At 53.4% G+C, this 18,525-nt stretch overlaps 1 protein-coding gene across 8 annotated transcripts in view; it reads left to right on the top strand.

Annotated features, from left to right (window-relative positions):
• CHL1 (cell adhesion molecule L1 like) overlaps positions 1 to 18,525 on the top strand; it is a 48,361-nt gene that overhangs the window by 10,382 nt on the left and 19,454 nt on the right. For 4 of the 8 annotated variants that reach the window (XM_070391456.1, XM_070391450.1, XM_070391454.1 and 1 more), the window contains exons 4-12: positions 3,697 to 3,819; positions 5,021 to 5,191; positions 6,231 to 6,278; positions 7,215 to 7,335; positions 10,326 to 10,510; positions 11,765 to 11,854; positions 16,063 to 16,194; positions 16,940 to 17,080; positions 17,795 to 17,906. In XM_070391456.1, coding sequence (XP_070247557.1) covers positions 3,697 to 3,819; positions 5,021 to 5,191; positions 6,231 to 6,278; positions 7,215 to 7,335; positions 10,326 to 10,510; positions 11,765 to 11,854; positions 16,063 to 16,194; positions 16,940 to 17,080; positions 17,795 to 17,906 — 1,123 coding nt within the window. The remainder of the gene's footprint in view (positions 1 to 3,696; positions 3,820 to 5,020; positions 5,192 to 6,230; positions 6,279 to 7,214; positions 7,336 to 10,325; positions 10,511 to 11,764; positions 11,855 to 16,062; positions 16,195 to 16,939; positions 17,081 to 17,794; positions 17,907 to 18,525) is intronic. The other 4 variants (XM_070391457.1, XM_070391452.1, XM_070391451.1 and 1 more) reach the window with 3 other exon arrangements.

Here is an 18,525-nt window from a genome sequence, read left to right as displayed (position 1 = left end):
AATTTTTAGAGAGAGTGGAAGGGAGAGGGAAAGACAGAGAGAAACATCGATGTGAGAGAAACACATTGATTGGTTGCCTCCTGCCCGCGCCCCGACCAGGGCCCAGGCCGGGGAGGAGCCTGCATCTAAGGTACCTGCCCTGAACCGGAATTGAACCCGGGACCCTTTGGATCCTCAGGCCGACGCTCTATCTACTGAGCCAAACCTTCTAGGGCAGTGGTTCTCAACCTTCCTAATGCCTCGACCCTTTATACGGTTCCTCATGTTGTGGTGACCCCCAACCATCAAATTATTTTCGTTGCTACTTCATCACTGTAATGTTGCTACTGTTAGGAATCGTCATGTAAATATCTGATAGGCAGGATGTATTTTCATTGCTACAAATTGAACATAATTAAAGCATAGTGATTAATCACAAAAATAATATGTAATTATATGTGTGTTTTCTGATGGTCTTAGGCAACCCTGTGAAAGGGTCATTCGACCCCCAAAGGGGTCGCGACCCACAGGTTGAGAACCGCTGTTCTAGGTCATGTCTAGTGATCTTTAAGTGCCACACTGTTTTGATTTATTTATGTGAAGTGGTTTCTTTAAACTCTGACCCACACCAGTGAATTAGGGGTCAGTGCGGTGCCACTTCATGAACGAGGACACAGGAGCACATGAAGGAGCAGGCTCTGGTCACGTGGCATGTGTGGGGAAGTCAGGGTGAGGCCCTGGCAGCGGCTCCAGGGTGTGCGCGCACGGTCCTATGCTCCCAGGCCGCCTGTGCCCCGTCATGCCGACGGCATCCTCTCTGTCAGCTGAAGGCGCCGCCTGTTTGGTCGAGAGCACCTGGCAGTCGGGGATCAGACTCAGGACCTGACTTGATCCTCGAGTCCCAGGAAGGCCCCTCTGCAGAGTCCGTGCCTGGGGCTTGAGTCCCCAGGACATGTCTGTCGGACTGGTTAGTTAGCATGACTAGTGGCGTTAACCCTCCCTGATGACGTGTCTTGGCAACTCTTTTTGTTTTTTCCTAATGCTTTTTTCACTGATTTTTAGAGAGAAAGGCGGAAGAGGGAGGGAAGGAGGGAGAGAAAGAGAAGCATTGATGTGAGAGCAGAACATTGATTAGCTGCCTCCTGCACGATCCCTACCAAGGATAGAGCCCATGACCCAGGCACCTGCCCCGACAAGGAATCAGGACAGGCCCAACCAGCAGCCACACCGGCCAGGGCATGGTGACTCTACTGTGAGGCAGATGGGCAGCGGGGACTGTACAGCTTAGGTTTCATAGTATCTTTCCCCAAGAAACTTCTAGTCACCCTTCCGAGGATCCCATAGGGATGATGTCGTAGGACCCTAGGGTGCCGGAGAAAAGGAGAAAGGGCTGAAGCCGCGTAGCCCACGAGTGTTAGTATGAGGGCTCAGTTCATCCCTTAGGGCAGCCTCCAGGTTCGCGTGTTTCTCATGCGTCTCCGGCATTCCAGGCGCAAAGCCGTTAGCTTTCGTCCTGTGAGGTGCGGAGCGTGGATGGTGGGTTGCGGAGCCCTCCCGCACCTCAGAGCCGGGAAGGTTTGCTTTGCAGGTTTGCTGTGTCGGTCGCTCTGATTAGAAGACTGGGGCGCAGCTCACTGGTCTCTGTGAAAGTGCGCCACGCAGATTCTGGCTGGGGTTCAGGACCCTCTGCCCTCGGAGCCGTTACCTGAAGTGCATCCGTCAGCGGAAGAATAAATGTGGAAGCCCCTTAGAGAAGAGGAGCGAGCAGGTGCGGGAAGGGCTGGGTGTCCTGCAGACCTCGGCTCTGCGGTCGGGGTTTCCAGGCCTCCGCACAGGGAGCATCCCCGTCAAGGCCGGGCTCTCCGAGGCTGCAGGAAGGAGGCTGTTCTGCACGCTGAGGGACTGCTCCTCTGAAATGAGCCGGCAAGTGAGAGCCCAGAAGAAAAATGAGCGTGTATACGTTCACTTCAGACAGTGTTGCACGAGTCCAGACTCAGCCTTGCCGATGTTTGTCGCCAGAGAAACACAATTAGCAAATGTCACCGGTGAGGGTTACTTTTAGACAGGAGCCACGTCTTCATCGGAATGAAGCCGACTTCCTGCCCGCTGATGAGTTATGGTAATTAAGTTTCACTTCCTCTGCGCATGTGGCAATGTTTGCCTTGCAGCCAGCATCACACTCACGAAACAGCTTCAAAGTTCAACAATAAGACCTAAAAAATAATCCCAAATAACCAACAAATTAATGTCCTTTGTAATACCTGTTCTCAGACCTTAAATGATTCCACATATAAATATTCTCCCCTGCCTCCGGATAGTAATTTCATCTTTGGCCAAAAGCTGTTCCAGAGACTTCTGCCACGGAATAAAAGGTTGGGTGGACTTACACATTTCATTTTACTTTCTGTCTTATTACTGGTACCTTGGAAGCCAGTTGAATTACACTATTGACATGTTCAGAATTGGCGCTTTATAACCTAGATTTAATTAATGCAGGGCTCCCCGGCTGTGCTCTCTGCGGGAATCGTTAGGTTTCTGAGTGCTCTGAGGGGGCGATTCTTTAATTAGGGCTTGCTGCATCTTATTCATCCTGCTTTACAGGGGGTGTCCCCTGGGAAGTAAGCATTCAGGTTGGGCCCCTGGCGTCTGCTTGTTTCAGTCAGAAGTGCATGCTCCTTGCATTTCTGGAACGGGTTTTCCCTCCCTCCGCTGCCCCTCGTGTCTGAGTATAAGCAGATCCCTAACTCCCTGGGGGCCCTGCGACCTTCAGCACCACGGACGCTGGGCTTTGATTTGGCACTGAACACTGAGCGAGGGTGGGGATTTGGAATCTGGAAGTCACTAAGCTGGGCTCAGGAGAGGTGGACTTCCTGCACAGTGACTGTCACACACCTGCTCAGTCAGAGCTGCCGGCCACAGCAAGGTGGCACCGTTACTCCCTGCAGCACGGAGCCTGGTGATGACTGAGCTGACTCCTGCCTCTGACCTTTGACGGGGATGGAACGCTACCCGCTTCCCAGAGCAGAAGCAGGATCCCCGGTGGCTGCCATTCCAGGGGCCTGCCCCGGCCTGCAGGGAGACATGCTGGAAGGAGGCGACCGGCAGGGAGCCCGCCGGTGACAGTCACATGAGGAAGCCCGCCTTTCCAAGTGGCCAAGGCCGTGGAGTAACACCCTGCCCCCTGCAAGGCTGAGCTGGGGAAGGTCCTGGGTGCGAGACAGAAGCAGTTCATGCAGCTGTGCCATTTCCCCCACGTGGGCTGGGAATCCCTTCTCTGGTGTGCTCACGCTCTGAACGGAGCACTCGCCAGTCACATGCAAAGGCGTCACCATAGAGCTAGGGAGCATGTGTCTACAGGAGAGAAATTGCAGTGTTTGCAGAAGGTGCCACGTCTCTCAGAGCTTAATATGCACAGAGCCCGTGGCTGGGCGCTCCCGCTCCGTGCAGACACACACACGGGTGTGCTGTGGCCGGATCCATGTCCCAGCGAAAGCGTCTGGTCAGCAGTTACAACTGCACAGGTAGTTGGGAACTTGTGTAAGGACGCACCCAGGTTCCCACCAGCATCTCTCTCTGCAGGGGAGATCGGAGAACCAAGATGGGGGTGCTGAGTTTATTTAAAATGCTCCAATTTTGTGAAAGAAGAATGCATCAAAGTATTACTTTGCCGCTCAAAGTTAACTTTAACAATGTCTTGAAATGACTCTTTTATACCAGATGTTCCAAAATTCCCCAAAGAAAAGATCGAGCCCCTTGAAGTGGAGGAGGGAGACCCCCTGGTCCTGCCCTGCAACCCGCCCACGGGGCTGCCCCCGCTGCACATCTACTGGATGAACATCGGTGAGTGGGGTCTGCTTCACCCATGCATGTCAGGTGACACGCTGGAGCCGAAGATTAGAACTAATAGCAGGTTATCACTGTGGAGCCAAACACAGTTAGAAACTACCCGCCTAGAGTTTGCTCCAAGTCTTAAATACACACTTCAGGGTGTCTGTGAAAACACTAGACAACCACCAAACAGATCCCGTAAGCTTGTCACACCTGAAGAGCGTGCAGGCCAGTGATAGGACGAGGAGCGTCTGGGAGGAGGTCCTCCCTGTGTCCAACAACCTGCCTACCTTGGACAGCACCCACTCCCTGACCTTGGACAGCACCCACTCACTCACCTTTCACAGCACCCACTCACTGACCTTGGACAGCACCCACTCACTCACCTTGGACAGCACCCACTCACTCACCTTGGACAGCACCCACTCACTGACCTTGGACAGCGCCCACTCACTGACCTTGGACAGCACCCACTCACTCACCTTTCACAGCACCCACTCACTCACCTTGGACAGCACCCACTCACTCACCTTTGGGACAGCACCCATGTCAGGGCCCACCCAGCACAACCAGTATCTGCTTGCGAGCATTATATTTCTTTTTTTTTAAAAAAAAAAAATATTTTTATTGGTTTCAGAGAAGAAGGGGGAGAGAGAGAAACATCAATGATGAGAGAGAATCATTGATCGGCTGCCTCCTGCATGTCCCCTACTGGGGATCGAGCCCACAACCAGGACATGTGCCCTGAGCTGGAATTGAAATGTGACCTCCTGGTTCCTAGGTCACTGCTCAACTACTGAGCCTCACTGGGCAGTGTTATATTTCTGTTTTAGTAATGTTTCACCTGCCACATGCAGTGAAATAATGGAAAAGCCAAGAAACTGAAAAAGGAAAAGAGAGATGAGATTATTTATTTATAATCCTCACCTGAGGTAGGATTTTATTGATTTTAGAGAGAGAGAGAGGAAAGGAGAGGAAGAAGGAGAGAGAGAGAGAGAGAAACATCCATGTGAGAGCGAAATATCAGTTGGTTGCCTCCCACATGTGTCCCAATCAGGGATTAAACTTGCCACCTGGGCATATGTCCTGACCTGCAATCCAACCTGCAATCGAACCTGCAACCTCTCGGTGCACGGGACGACGCTCCAACCCACTGAGCCACACCGGCCCGGGCAGGACTGCTGCCCCTTTAACGACGGCTATTCCTTTCCAGAACTGGAGCACATCCAGCAAGATGAGAGGGTGTACATGAGCCAGGAGGGGGACCTGTACTTTGCGAACGTGGAGGAACACGACAGCCGGAACGACTACTGTTGCTTCGCGGCCTTCCCCCGGCTGAGGACCATTGTGCAGAAAATGCCGATGAAGCTGACAGTCAACAGTTGTAAGTCCAGATAACTTGCCCTCCATTCGCGCATGCTGAACGCCAACGTGTCTGTCATTTCATTCCGGCCGATGCCAGCGAGAGCCGGGTTGTTTAGTTCCACTCCAGGGAGGTCCCCGACAGGAGACATCTGCCCCTGCAGCTGCCCGGCTCTGTCTCTGCAGCCAGAAAACCAAGCCAGTGGGCGCAGCAGACGGGATATTCCAGGGTTTCCCCAGCACGTGTTGGGCTCTGCTTCTGGGACAAGTCAGCAGGCTGGAAAGATGCAGAGCCCAGCAGTCAAAGATAAAAGAGGAGCAATATTACAAATTTCCAAAAAAATAAAAATAAATTATTTTTTATTGATTTCAGAGAGGAAGGGAGAGAGAAATAGAAACATCAATGGTGAGAGAGAATCATTCATTGCCTGCCTCCTGCCTGCCCCCTATGGGGGATCGAGCCCGCAACCCAGGGAGGTGCCCTGACTGGGAATCGAACCTGCGACCTCCTGGTTCAAGGGTTTGAAGCTCAATCACTGAGCCACACCCGCCGGGCACTATTACGATGTTTTTCACATAATTTTTTCTGTCTTTCCCAAATTGACAAAGTTATTTGAATTGCTTCCCTCCCCTACTCGGGTCTGGGTGCCCAAATGGGAAAGCATCATCAGGGGAGAACGGCCCAGAGGGTCCCAGGGAGAACCATCGGCTCTGCTGGCTCCGGGTGGGCATGGCCGTCCGTTGTCTAGTTTGGTTGGTGACTTTCTCCGTCGCTACGTGTGGTGCATGATGCCAGGGCTCCGCTCGAGCGTCCAGGCAGCCTCCGCTCTCCTCCCTGGGCTGCCACTTGTGTCCTCCCGCCTGGATCCACCTGTGACAGTTCAAGGTTAAGCTCCGCGTGAATGGCCCTCCCACTGTCTCCCCAAAGACGGTGCGCTAGCGAAGCGTGTCCTCCCTCACGCGGTGCTTTTTCTCGGGAAGGAATGTGACTCCTCGTTCTCTGTTGGCATCCACACCCACCATTGTGTTTGTGAGTTTCCTCTTCCATTTTCTCATTTCAGTAAAGCATGCTAATGACTCGGGTTCACCCACAGAGGCCGGCTCCCGGGGTAAGTCGGTCGTACGTGGCGTGTTAGCAGTGATTCTCAGCGTTGTAGCTCGTTGCCATCTCACAATTTGAGTTTTTCCTCTGATACCTTTGTGAGTTTATTAAAATACTAATATTCATGTTACAGAAAATCCCTTAACATAGAGGTGTCTATTAACTCCCCCCCCCTTAAATATATTAGGGGTGAGCTAATTAAATGTTAGACCGAATACAGCAGGCTAATTTTTAAGTTGATGCTTTTGTGTGGCCCGAGAATGATGTGATAAATCTCCAGAGGCCCTTGGCTCCCCGCCCCTGGTTTAAATGAGAGACACAGACACAGAGACACACAGAGTTATTGGATGGGGCGGGCACGACTCAGGTGTAGACCATAGAATCAGACGTCCGAGAACTGGAGGGCTTCCGTCAGGAAATGAGCTCTCCTCTCCGCTGAGTTTGAATCCTGGGCCCGAAGGCCTGGCAAGGACAGGCCTCCTCCTCTGGCCTCACTCCCCTCGCTCCCCGGGGGGTGCCCGGCCGTGTGCAGGTGGGCATCTCAGTGGAAACAGACCCAGATGGGGGGGGGGTGTCTGTCTGTCCACCACTCCCTCCCATAGAGGCATTGGGTTACGTCTGTTCTGAGGACAGGTTAGAGCAGTGATGGCGAACCTATGACACACGTGCCAGGGGTGACACGCGAACTCATTTTTTTTTGTTGATCTTTCTTTGTTAAATGGCATTTAAATATATAAAATAAATATCAAAAATATAAGTCTTTGTTTTACTATGGTTGCAAATATCAAAACATTTCTCTATGTGACACGGCACCAGAGTTAAGTTAGGGTTTTTCAAAATGCTGGCACGCCGAGCTCAGAAGGTTCGCCATCACTGGGCTAGAGCCACAGGACAGTCACTCTCTGAGCCTGAGAAAAACAGGACACTGTTCTTTTCCCGCCAGCGAATTCCATCAAGCAGAGAAAGCCCAGCCTGCTGCTGCCTCCGGCCGCGAGGGGCCCCGAGTCCACGGTCACCGTCCTCCGGGGGGACACCCTGGTGCTGGAGTGCTTCGCCGAAGGCCTGTGAGTACCTGCCCCGTCCGACCGTCCGTCAGCCCCGACCGTCCGCGCGCTGTGTAAGGAATAGGATGCCCATTGAGGCGCACCTGCACACCCTGTTTTCGACTGTTGCCTTTTATAAAAAAGCATGAATGAGCACATGTCTGGAGGGAGTAATTGTCACTCCACCATCCAGACTTCAGGCTGGCGCTGGGACTGATCTATAAGCCGCTCACTCCGTCAGTGTGGGAGTGAGGACGGGGTGATGGTGGCAGAAGCCCCCTTCGCTCAGTCAGCCGCTGCCACCCTGAAGGCCCAGGCTGGAGCTGGCAGCAGTGGAGGCAGGGACAGGTCTTGGTCCCGGGCCGGCCCTGTCCCTCCAGCTCCTCATCAGGTTCCGTCAGGTTCCCAGGACCCCATCTGCCTCTCCTGTCCCTGCTTCCCGTGGCACGAGGGGGGCCCGTCCACATAAGTTAAGACAGTTTCACGTGAGCCTAGAATTCCCTGGACTTTATCTGAAAAAAAACAAAACAAAACAAAACAAAAACACACGTTTCCAAATCCCCCAGGAAAGCACGGGGTCCTTCAGTTGGTCATATCTTTTCTCTCTTGTTTAATTTGCTTTGGGGCATGATCTCGGTTAATCAGATCATATAGGTTTCCAGTGTACATTTCCATGGTACGTGATCTGTACGTGGCATTGCCCAAAGGCCAGTCAGTTTCCACCACCACCCACATTTTGGAACTATTGCGTTTATTGAGTAACCTTCATAAGTCCTTTCGAACAAGGCCCATCTTCTCTAACACGTGGTCAGGCAGGTGGCCTTTCTCCGGCCTCTTGTCTATCTGTGCTGCCTGCCTCCCGCCAGCCTCCGTGGGAAGCAGGCCCCAGCACCTGGTTCCTTCCTCATCTGCGAGCTAAGGGAACCCCCCCCCCCCCACCCCGTCGCTGGGCGGTGGCCAGTGGGGCAGGATGTGGAGTTCAGAAGTCGTGGTCGCTATGTACATTCCCAGCGAGTGGTTTTACATTACACTTCAGGGCCTGTTCCGGAAGCCGGTCCCTATTGTGTGAGAAGGTGGGCGCGACTGGCCGGTGGGAACCATGTGGGAACCACCGCCCCGTGGTTTGGTGCCCATGAGCTTGTGGAGGGAGAAGTCACATTCTTTCAGGATTCGTCACCGTGCCCCTTGGCCCTGTGGGCCCGGCGACCTTTCAGCCACCCTCCCTCCCTATTTCCCACAAAGGCCACAGTCTTCCTCCTGGGGTGGATGGTGGCACACGGCTGCTTTCAAAACCATGGAAACGCTGCCCCGTGCTGTCGAGAACATGCAGCCCAGGGAGGAATCTGCAGAAGGACAGAAACCTGTCATCCTGGGACCCGGGGCCCGGTGCATGGACTTCCCCTGACACACACGGCCCTGCCTCCCGGTGCTGGGTGTGCCCGGAGCCCGGCGGGTCCTGCTTCAGATGCAGGGGACGCGCTGTGGGATCTTAGAGAGCTGCTCATTGACCTTCCTCGGGAGGTTTAAGCCACGCCCTCTGCGGTCACAGACCAGTCATCCCTGGACGCCCACCTGGTCTCCTGTGTCAGGCGCGGCGTCTCGCACACCACATGTCGGCTGGATTTCTCCACGTCCCGGGGCAGTGGAGCAGGGGAAGCCCCGAGACCTGGAGTCCCCTCTCCTGTCTGTCTCCAGAATCTGAGCCACCTCGATGTTTAGCTTATTTCTGCACTTTTCAACCCAAGGAGCTGCTCCGAGCAGTCAAGGGATGGAGCGTCTCTGAATCAGAGAACATGTAGGAGAAGTGTCCACGTGTGGGTAGTCATCATGAAACAGGAAATTCTGCAGGGACGCTGGCGCCCAGCCTGACACTGTCACCTTCTCACATGATAAAGAGGTTAAACAATATACAGTGTCCCCTAAAAGTATACACACTTTGAAGAGTTATATACCCCAATGGGTTAGATCTGAAAAGGAAGAAACCGCAATTGAGCTATCAGCTGTTACGTGTGTATACGTTTTGGGGGGCACAACCTGTATTTCCCTTCAATTCTTCCTTGCTCAAATGCTGTCAGTAAATCTTCCTTTAATTAAATAGAAAAGAGCAAAAAACAATTTGGCGAGGATACAGCTGCCGTGCTGCGGAGGTGTGGCTGTGCCCCTGAGAAAGGAGCTTCACCATCATCGCCTGACGCTCACGCTCCTCTCCCTCTGTCCTTCCAGGGATGGGGTTTAGAGGATTAGACTAATTCCGAGGACGGGCAGAAAGGGAGGGCTGGCACTACCGAAGTCTGGGCTTGTGAGGGCTCCGGGCTGGGGGGGACTGTGGTCCAAGCAGCCTGTGACTTGGCACGTCTCCATGTTGACAGATGGGGTGGGACACAGCCATTCGGAGACTCGGGCAAAGCACCTGTTAGGCCGTGAGCTCCAAGGCCCGTGGCGAATGCACTCGTGCGGCCCCTGCGGGCCGCGTGCTCTCAGCCTGGCCCGTGTCGGCGGGGGTCTCAGGTCTGCAGCCAGCCCCTCTGCTGTCTCACCTGAGACATGGTCTGCAGTATCTCAGGGCTCCCCTCGGCTGGCCGCTGGGTCCTCCTTTATCTCGTGTTCAAACTCATACAGGGGCGGGGCTGGTATTTCTGGCCACTTCCAGTCACAACAGGGAGATTCACACCTGACACCTCTCTTGCCCTATGCCTAGGCGTCCAGTTGTCCATCCTTCACCTAGCCACGCCCACGGCCCAGCCCGTCCCTGCAGTGGGCCCCGTTCACAGGAGGAAGGGTGTGAGGAGGAGACTGTGGGAGGAGGTGCTGAGGGCGGCGGCCTGAGCCAGCCCCCACGTTCACCCTGGTGGTGTGGGCGGGTCTGGGCCCCGGGAATGCGAACGGACATCCCTCGGTGGGACTCTGAGGACACGCAGGAAAGCCACGCGATGAGGGGTGTGTCCTGTGAGGTTCTTTACCTCTCGTTTTGCCCATTTAGAGACATGTATCGCTTCCTGATTGTTTTTCAGGCCAACACCACAGGTCAATTGGGAAAAAGTGGGTGGTGATTTACCAAAAGGAAGAGAAACGAAGGAGAATTACGGCAAGATGTTGAAGATAGAGAAAGTCTCCTACGAGGACAAAGGGAATTACCGCTGCACAGCCAACAACTTCCTGGGCGTGGCCACGCACGATTTCCACGTCACGGTAGAAGGTACGTTTGCCCCCCACCCCCCACCCCACGCGATTCACTTCTCTTCTGTTTAGCGGGAATGTGGCGCACCTACCCCTGTAAGCAGGTGTGTCACGGCAGTAGCTGACCCCCGTGGACTGCGGAGCAGGCTCTGGTGCCACATCACTCACTGGTCTGTCACTCACCACACAAACCACAGGGAGGGGACGGTGACAGAGGATGTCACAGCAGGGGTTCAGTCAGAGGCTTCTGGGGTTCCCTCACTTAATCCTTCAATCCGGCCTCCTGGCCTCGAACTGTAAGAAAAAAAAAAGTTTATATAACATATGCGTGACGCTGACCAAGGTCGGATCTCAGAGCAGCGAGCTCTGATGGAAGAAGGTCAGGAGGACTCCAGGAGAGCTCGGCCACGTTTCCCGCCCCGTCATTAACTCGCCGTGTCCACCACGAGTTCCCTCCACTTTCTGAACCAGCTTTTCCCCCCTTGAGATGAGCGAGGCAGACACGCTGCTGTCCCAGCTCTTTCCTGGGCATGTTTTTTCGTCCGTGCCCGGCGGATATTCTCTGTGTTAGTGATGGGGAAAGAATAACAGACTCTGAGGCAGAAAGATGAATTCTCTACCCAAAGGTGCAAACACGCTTTGGTTATACTTAGGTTCTCTCTCTGGAAACCCAAGCCTTTTGGTCAGCAGCGGGGTGGCTGTTGTGTGTGGTGGGATAGAAGTCATTGGGCAGTGAGGCCATCATTTAAAAAGGGCGCCCCAGATGTAGACACCGGGGCTGTGCCTGCTGGGGGAGGGGAGGCTCCCCGTCACCTGGGAATTGATTGACGCAGGCTTTCTCCCTGGGCGGGACCACACTGAGGTCCCCTGTTCGTGGGCAGTGGACTGTGCTGACCGAGCCCGGGGGATGATTCCCGGGTTTTCACTGTGTCGCACTGTGTGGGCCTCATGATGAGGGGAACTGTCCCCTTCAGGGCTGCATTCAGGGGTTGGCTTTCTAGGGCTTCCATTTATGTTCCAATAAGTTTACCTTTCCAGCTTCAGTTTGCTCAAGGAGCCCCTAGGTCCAGGCCCCCCCCGCCAACCCCCATTCCAGTTACTGCGGAAAAGGAAGGAGACACAAGTTTGCCCCCCACACAGGTGTTAGCCCCACGGCTTAGCCAGGCTGCTGTTTGGGGGGAACCTCTGTTCCCCAGGCCTCTCCCACAGGTGACTCGCTGGGTGAGGAGGACCTGGACCCAGGGCTGGGAACATAATGTTCTTGTTCCCGCAGAACCAGACAGGAGAAGCCATTGCTGTGCACACACCAGGACGCAGGCTGCAGCCTGGGACTTGGACCATCCAGAGAGGAGGCGTGTGAGAGGTGTCTGTTACCTGTGGTCGTAGTCCTCCTGGGTGTTTCTATATGGCTTGGCGGTGCCGGGCAGCAGGGCTATTTTCTGGGACCCCCGCCTCGGCCCCCGCACCAGCCCCGGGACCCTGCCTGGCCCATAGCTGCTGCTGGACCCGGAGCTGCTGACTCTTGCAAACCCCTCCAGATGGCGGGCTTGGCTGCGGGAGCTGCACATCTTAGCAATCTGGCTGCGGTTTCCCGACTGGAAGGCAAGCTTTCAAAAGAATTGCAAGGGTTGCAAAAAAAAAAAAAAAAAAAATAGAAAGGGAAGTCAAGGATGTAGAATAAATTATCCCCTTCGCCCTGTGGCCTGGAGGACTGCAAAGGAATACAGGTTTCCTGCACAGACTGTCCCCCCATTCATAAACCAGCCAGGAGCACTATTGAGATGCAAATCATGTTTTTATTGGGGACACTTAATCCTCTCCCCTTAATGAGACACCACACACTGCCTCTGCTGTGTTTCTGCGGTTGCCCTTCACGAATTGACGGACCAGGGAGAAGGCAGGGACCTCCCGGATCCCTTCCCCCGTTTCAGTGTGGAAGCCGCATAAATACAACCCTCACTGGGCTCATGGGCGGGCCCGCGCGCTTCGCTTTCATTCAACTTTCCTCTGCCTTCGCCTGCCTCCTGCTCCCCCTGCTTTCGTCTTTGGCGTAGAAACTCAAATTAACCACATGGGCCACATGGGGAGGGGAGGGCGGCCGTGAACTTTGAAATTCGAGTCCATCTGAAAGCCCCCTTGTGCCTGAGTGAAAGCAGGCCTTGTGTGGGGTTCCCCCCACCCCCCATGTGAGAGTCCTTCACTCCCGGACACAGGCACAGTCTGTGACTGAACCACAACAGTCTGAAGAGGGGGGCAAGCTGCATAGTCACGCCCTGTGATCAGCAGAAGCGAAAGCAGCCGGGAAGCTGACTTGGCAAAACGATTCCTTCCAGGTTCCACCACGTAAATATTGCACATGTAGTAAAGGAGACGTATCACGTACGCAAGGGAACACATGTAGGCGTATGAGTATATACACACGTATTGTTATAGTCTCTAATATATATATCCTGTTCATTATGTCAACGTAAGAAGCGTCCAAACCTGTAGAGAATTTTTATGAGTTTATTTGAGCCAAACTGATGAGTGGCCCGGAAGGGAAGTCTCAGCGGAGGGAGCCAGTGCTCCTGAGAAGGGGGTTTTGCAGCTTATTCTATCCACGGCCGTTGTTCTATTCCATTATTAGAGCCTCAGTGCTCAACATCTGCACCTCAGTTTCCAGCAGCATCAGGTCCATTGGTCATCGTATTTTTAAATTTACGATTATGACAACATGAGTAACGTTTCGACATGTGTCATGTTATATCTTAGGATGAAAGAATGGGATTCAACGATGGATTTCTCCCAGAATTTTCCATCTTAACGTTTCTCTCGCTTGAGCCTTTTTAAAAAACTCTTTTCAACCAGATCTTGCCTTTCAAGAATAGAGTTGCAGGGTCTAATTTTGGAAAACATCCCTGCGGGCCCCCGGCCTCACCTCCACCTGCCCTGTCGCTGACGCCCTCAGACTCACCGTAGGTTCCTTAGCGAACCACACATACAAGGGAGACCCTGGGCAACAGGAAGTAGTGAACCTCACCCCGCCCCAGGACTGCCCCCATCTTCTGCCTTTTTCACGGGAATCTTTGGGGTCCATCGTTTCAGTTCAACTCAGATTTGCTTGCCCTGTGTTTTTTTTCCTCACTGTGCCCAGACAGGGAGACACAGGAAGAGTAACCTGGGCCATTAGGGACACGGTCTCGGGGCTCCCCCAGGACCCCAGTGGGCGGGTCTCGGTCTGGGCTGCGGGCAGGACAGTGTGGCCCGAGAGGATTCTGAGCCGGACCAACTAGGTCTCTCTCACGGCATGGCCAGGCCTGCCTGCCTGCTTCAGGCCCAGCTCACTTCTCCAGGAGAGACGGGGTAAGAAGCGTAAAAAGAAGGTCCAAGCAGTTTCCTACAGAGAGCTGCGAGGAAAGGCTAGGGTCAAGGTTAGCCATGATTCCCAGTGAATATGCAGAACCTCCGAGGCAGCTGACAGACGGGACCTCGGGTTTGGAAGAGGAGGGGACGTGGGTGAAGTAATGGGCTCGGCTCCTCCATGGTCCAAAGGGTAGAGTCAGAATGAATTAGAAAACCCACAGCGTTTGCTTTGGCCTCAATGCTGCTCACACGGTGGTGGGTTCGCAGGTCCCAGGACGGGCAGGGCCAGGAAGTGGGGCTTGTTTCCTGGGGACGCGCTCAGGGAGGGGACTTCTCATAGCTCAGCCTCCGTCCCCAGGTGAGAGGGTTGGACACGGTGCCACCTCAGCCCCTTCATCCGACATCCAGGCAGACACCAAAGAATCAATGAGAAGAGAAATAGAAATCCTGACTTTATTACGGGTGAAGATGTAGGGAAATGTCATCGTGACCAAATCTCCTTAATGTTGCTATGAGATATGATTGACATGTTTGGAGAGATGATTGACATGAATTCATTGCAAGTGTACGACGTCGTGACTGATGTTTGTAGACATTGTGCTCTGATCACCCCGGTGACCCCAATGACCTCCAGATCCATCCACAGTTACAGGATTTTTCTTGTGATGAGAACCTTCGAGATCTTCTCTCTCGGCAGCTTTCAAACACACCGCCCCGTGTTGCTAATCACGGTCACCACGCTGGACATTACACCCCGAGTCTCCTTCGCGGTGACGGGCTCTGAGAGCTTTCTGTGGGAAATGTGCTAATTCTCACGTTCATGGAGCTTTAACTCAAGTCGTTCATTTTAATGTGGTTTACGAGGAGACAATAAAAATACCATAAAACATGCGCAAACACACACACACACACACACACACACACAGGAACAAGCCCCTGCTCCTCAGTGAGGGATGTGCAGTGTGTAAGGTGAAGATTGCATTTTAAACTAAATATTCACAGGTTATAGATCATGAACACGGATGTTTAACTTGGGGGTAAGAGTTGCGTCCACCCCTGGTGCGACAGACACCGAAGCCCTTCTCTTCCTTGAACTTGCCAGGGTTAACTTGTATGTTTTTGGTTTTCCTCGTAAATCTATTGGCGTTTTCTTTCCATCTAATCACCTTTTCCCTCCTTTGCTTTAAAACGATGGTTACGCGTTTTTTCATTGTACATAGCCATGTACTTTGAAGACTTTCCCGTTTTGACTAAAATGGAAATTCAGTCGTTTGCGGGAGATAACCCAGCGACACTCGAAGGGAATGACGGCCGGCAGGAACGGTGCAATTTTCTCTGAAACTAGATTATCCGAACCATCCACACTTCCATCGAAATCTTTGATTTGCTCCTGACATGGTGATGTGCTTAAGTTGACAAGCACCACAGTCTTGTTTGCACTAAAGAAACACGCCCGCTTCCGCCCTGAGCCTCCACTTAGGATTACCACCCGGAGCCTTCGGCACAGGGACATGCAAATAATTGAAGTGTTTCTTTTTCTCATTGTTTCAAGGGCAAAAGCTAAACACTGCTGATAGGCTTCCCTCCCTCTTACAAAAGGCTCTCTAGGAATGAATGCTGCCAAGGGCTTTCCTAGATGAACGGGCAGGGACAGGTATGGATATGAAGTGCTGCAAAGCCATTCATTCAGAGACACTGAAACGAAGGGCGGAACATTCTATTGCTTACTATCGGCAACGTTCATCTCCTCACCGCTCCTGGAAGCTAAGCTGCAGCCAGCACCACAGAGCGCCATCTGCCTCTCCTCCATGCTCTGCTGTTGAGATGGATGTGTCCAGCAAAATACCGAAATAGCAATTACAGATACCTGGTTTTAGTAGGTTGAATTTCTTATCCATGCTAACAGTCCAAATGAGAACACACACATGCGCACCCACACGTGCATGCACTCATAAGCATGTGCACACACATGTGCACACACATGAACACAAGCACGTATGCATACACACGCACACATGCATGCACAGATGTGAATACACAAGCACATGTGCATACAGGCGCACACACGCACCCTGACCTTACAGAACACTCGGCAAACATCCCTGAAACCCTGCTGTGTCTGCCACCTGCTGGTGTGTGGTGTGCGGTGTGCATGGAAGTGAGGGCCTTGACGTTGGTGGACCCTCTGATGTGAATAAATCTCTGAGGAGCCCGTGCCTTTGTTCCCAGAGCCCCCTCGCTGGACGAAGAAACCCCAGAGTGGCGTGTATAGCACGGGGAGCAGCGGCATCCTGCTGTGCGAGGCAGAGGGCGAGCCCGAGCCCGTCATCCGGTGGCGAGTCAATGGCATCCCCATAGAGGGTAAGTGGCAACCAGCTGTGATGGGGGCGGAAGGCCATGAAAAGCCACGGAAGGCCATGCACAGATGGCCACGCCCACCAGCGTGGCTCAGTGGTTGAGCATTGACCTATGAACCAGGAGGTTGCTTTTTGATTCCCGGTCAGGGTACTTGCCTGGGTGTGGGCTCGATCGCCAGTAGGAGGCCTGTAGGAGGCAGCCCATCAATGATTCTCTCTCACCATTGATGTCTCTCTTTCTCTCTCTCTCTCTCTCTCTCTCTCCCTCTTCCTCTTCCTTCCTCTCTGGAATCAATAAAAATCATATTTTAAAGAAAAGCAAAGAGGGCAGGAAGGGAGACAGAGGGAAGGTGTGGGGACAGGGCCAGTGTTGGAGGGTTGGTGCCAGGTGGTGAACGTGGGCATTACGTTGGGCAGGATCAGGACCTGAATTTATAAGAGAAGTGACGTCCAGGTCATAGCCGGACGGGCCTGCTAAAGGGAAACCGGGCATGTCACCCTCGGGTGTGGCTGTGGAGAGGCGAGGAGCCTGAGGCAGTCGCCGTCTTGGCAATAAATACCAAACGGCGGAGGGGTCTGGGAACAAAACTCACAGCTGACATTGGGGAAGTCTAAAGAATCAGATGCAGTGGACAATCACTCACCCTCAACGGCTCTTAAAATATAAATGCTGTGTGACACCCATGATGGACGGAGCATGAATGTTTTAGATCCCATGTTTCTCACACTGACACTCTAATCTCCTGCAGAAAATCCATTTGCCGGTGACGTTGTCTCCCCCGGGGAGGTCAGCTTCACGGACCTGCAGCCCAACCACACGGCCGTGTACCAGTGCGAGGCCTCCAACGCGCACGGCACCATCCTGGCCAACGCCAACGTCGACGTGGTCGGTGAGCGCCCCCCGCCCACAAGAAGGCCCTTCCCCCAGCCGTGGTCCAGGAAATGACCGTCAAAGCCACACGCACCAGCTCGTTGAACCCTTCACGCATAAAACAGGCAGAGCCCTTCCGTCTGACATGTGGGCGTCAGACTTTCTACTAAAGTTATAGTTGCACAAGTGTGTTGATTTTGGGTAGCTTCTAACTCAAGAACAGGGACTGTAATATTCTGCTCTGTTCCATTCTCATAATATTCTCTGGCTGAATAAAGAGCATTTAGTTTGCACATGCTGTTTCTTTATTTTTAAAACTTATCATTATTGTTGAGAGTATTACAGGTGTCTCCTATGTCCCCCCAAATTTGAACGGCAATGAGGTACCACCTCACACCTGCCAGAGTGGCTACCCTCAATAAATCAACAAACAGCCAGTGCTGGCGAGGATGTGGAGAAAAGGGAACCCTAGTACGCAGCTGGTGGGAATGCAGGCTGGTGCAGCCGCTGTGGAAAACAGTGTGGAGTTTCCTCAACGAATTAAAAAGCAACAAGCAACGGCCATTGGACCCAGCGAGCCCACTGTTGGGGATATGCCCTAAGAAACCCGAAACAGTGATTCAGACGCACGTGTGCACCCCTGTGCTCATAGCAGCTCAGTTTACACTCGCCACGTCTGCACATGCCATTTCTTATATGCACGTTTCAAACTGTTGACGTGGTTTCCGAACAGATGTCCGTCCACTGATAGAAACTGAGGATGAGGAGAGCTACGCCGCCGTGGCGGGGTCCAGCGCCTTCCTGCGCTGCGAGTTCTTCGCCTCGCCCCAGGCCATGGTGTCCTGGTAGGTGACCGCGTCCCGAGTCCCTGAGAGAAGGTCAGCCGTGGGTCTGTCTTCGTTTCCTCCTCCGTCACATGACAGGCGCCCTGTTTCCGCATTGCCACCTGTACCCAGGCCCCAGGGGAGACGGGGAAGCGCCCTAATTGCCACCCTCCCCGGGAGCATGGGCCAGCCCCGTGGGTTTGCTCATTCGGGGAGATTGGGGGAAAGCAAAGAATCGGGGTGATTATGAAAACAAACTTAGAGTGTGTCCCACGCCGGGTGCCTCTAAGGTTCTGTGTCCTGAATTACTGCTGTGTGAGACCACGTCTAGATAGTGATGGAGCCTGCATTCATTCTAACCCTGCTGACAACCTCTCCAACGTGGGTGTGCATTTAACGTCACTCTGTTGCCGGTGTCATGAGTCCAGCCATGTTGTTACATGGACCGACATGCGTGTTGCCTCACTGGCCACACGCGGTGTTTCAGGGGTTCCCACATCACTCCCGACGTGCTCGGGGCTGAGACCAGAGTGGGCGGAGCAGGGCCAGCCGGTCTGGGTCAGAGCCTGTCTTTACCTAAAATTCGGGGATGTTGTTCCTTGTGGATGTTTAGTGTGTTGTTTTTGATATTTAAAACTAC

Source organism: Myotis yumanensis, unplaced genomic scaffold (genome assembly GCF_028538775.1).
Source record: "Myotis yumanensis isolate MYYU_CA2020_CCGP unplaced genomic scaffold, mMyoYum1.0.hap1 SCAF_14, whole genome shotgun sequence".
In the NCBI taxonomy this organism is placed as follows: Eukaryota; Metazoa; Chordata; class Mammalia; order Chiroptera; family Vespertilionidae; genus Myotis; species Myotis yumanensis.
This window is presented reverse-complemented; position numbering and strand designations above follow the sequence as displayed.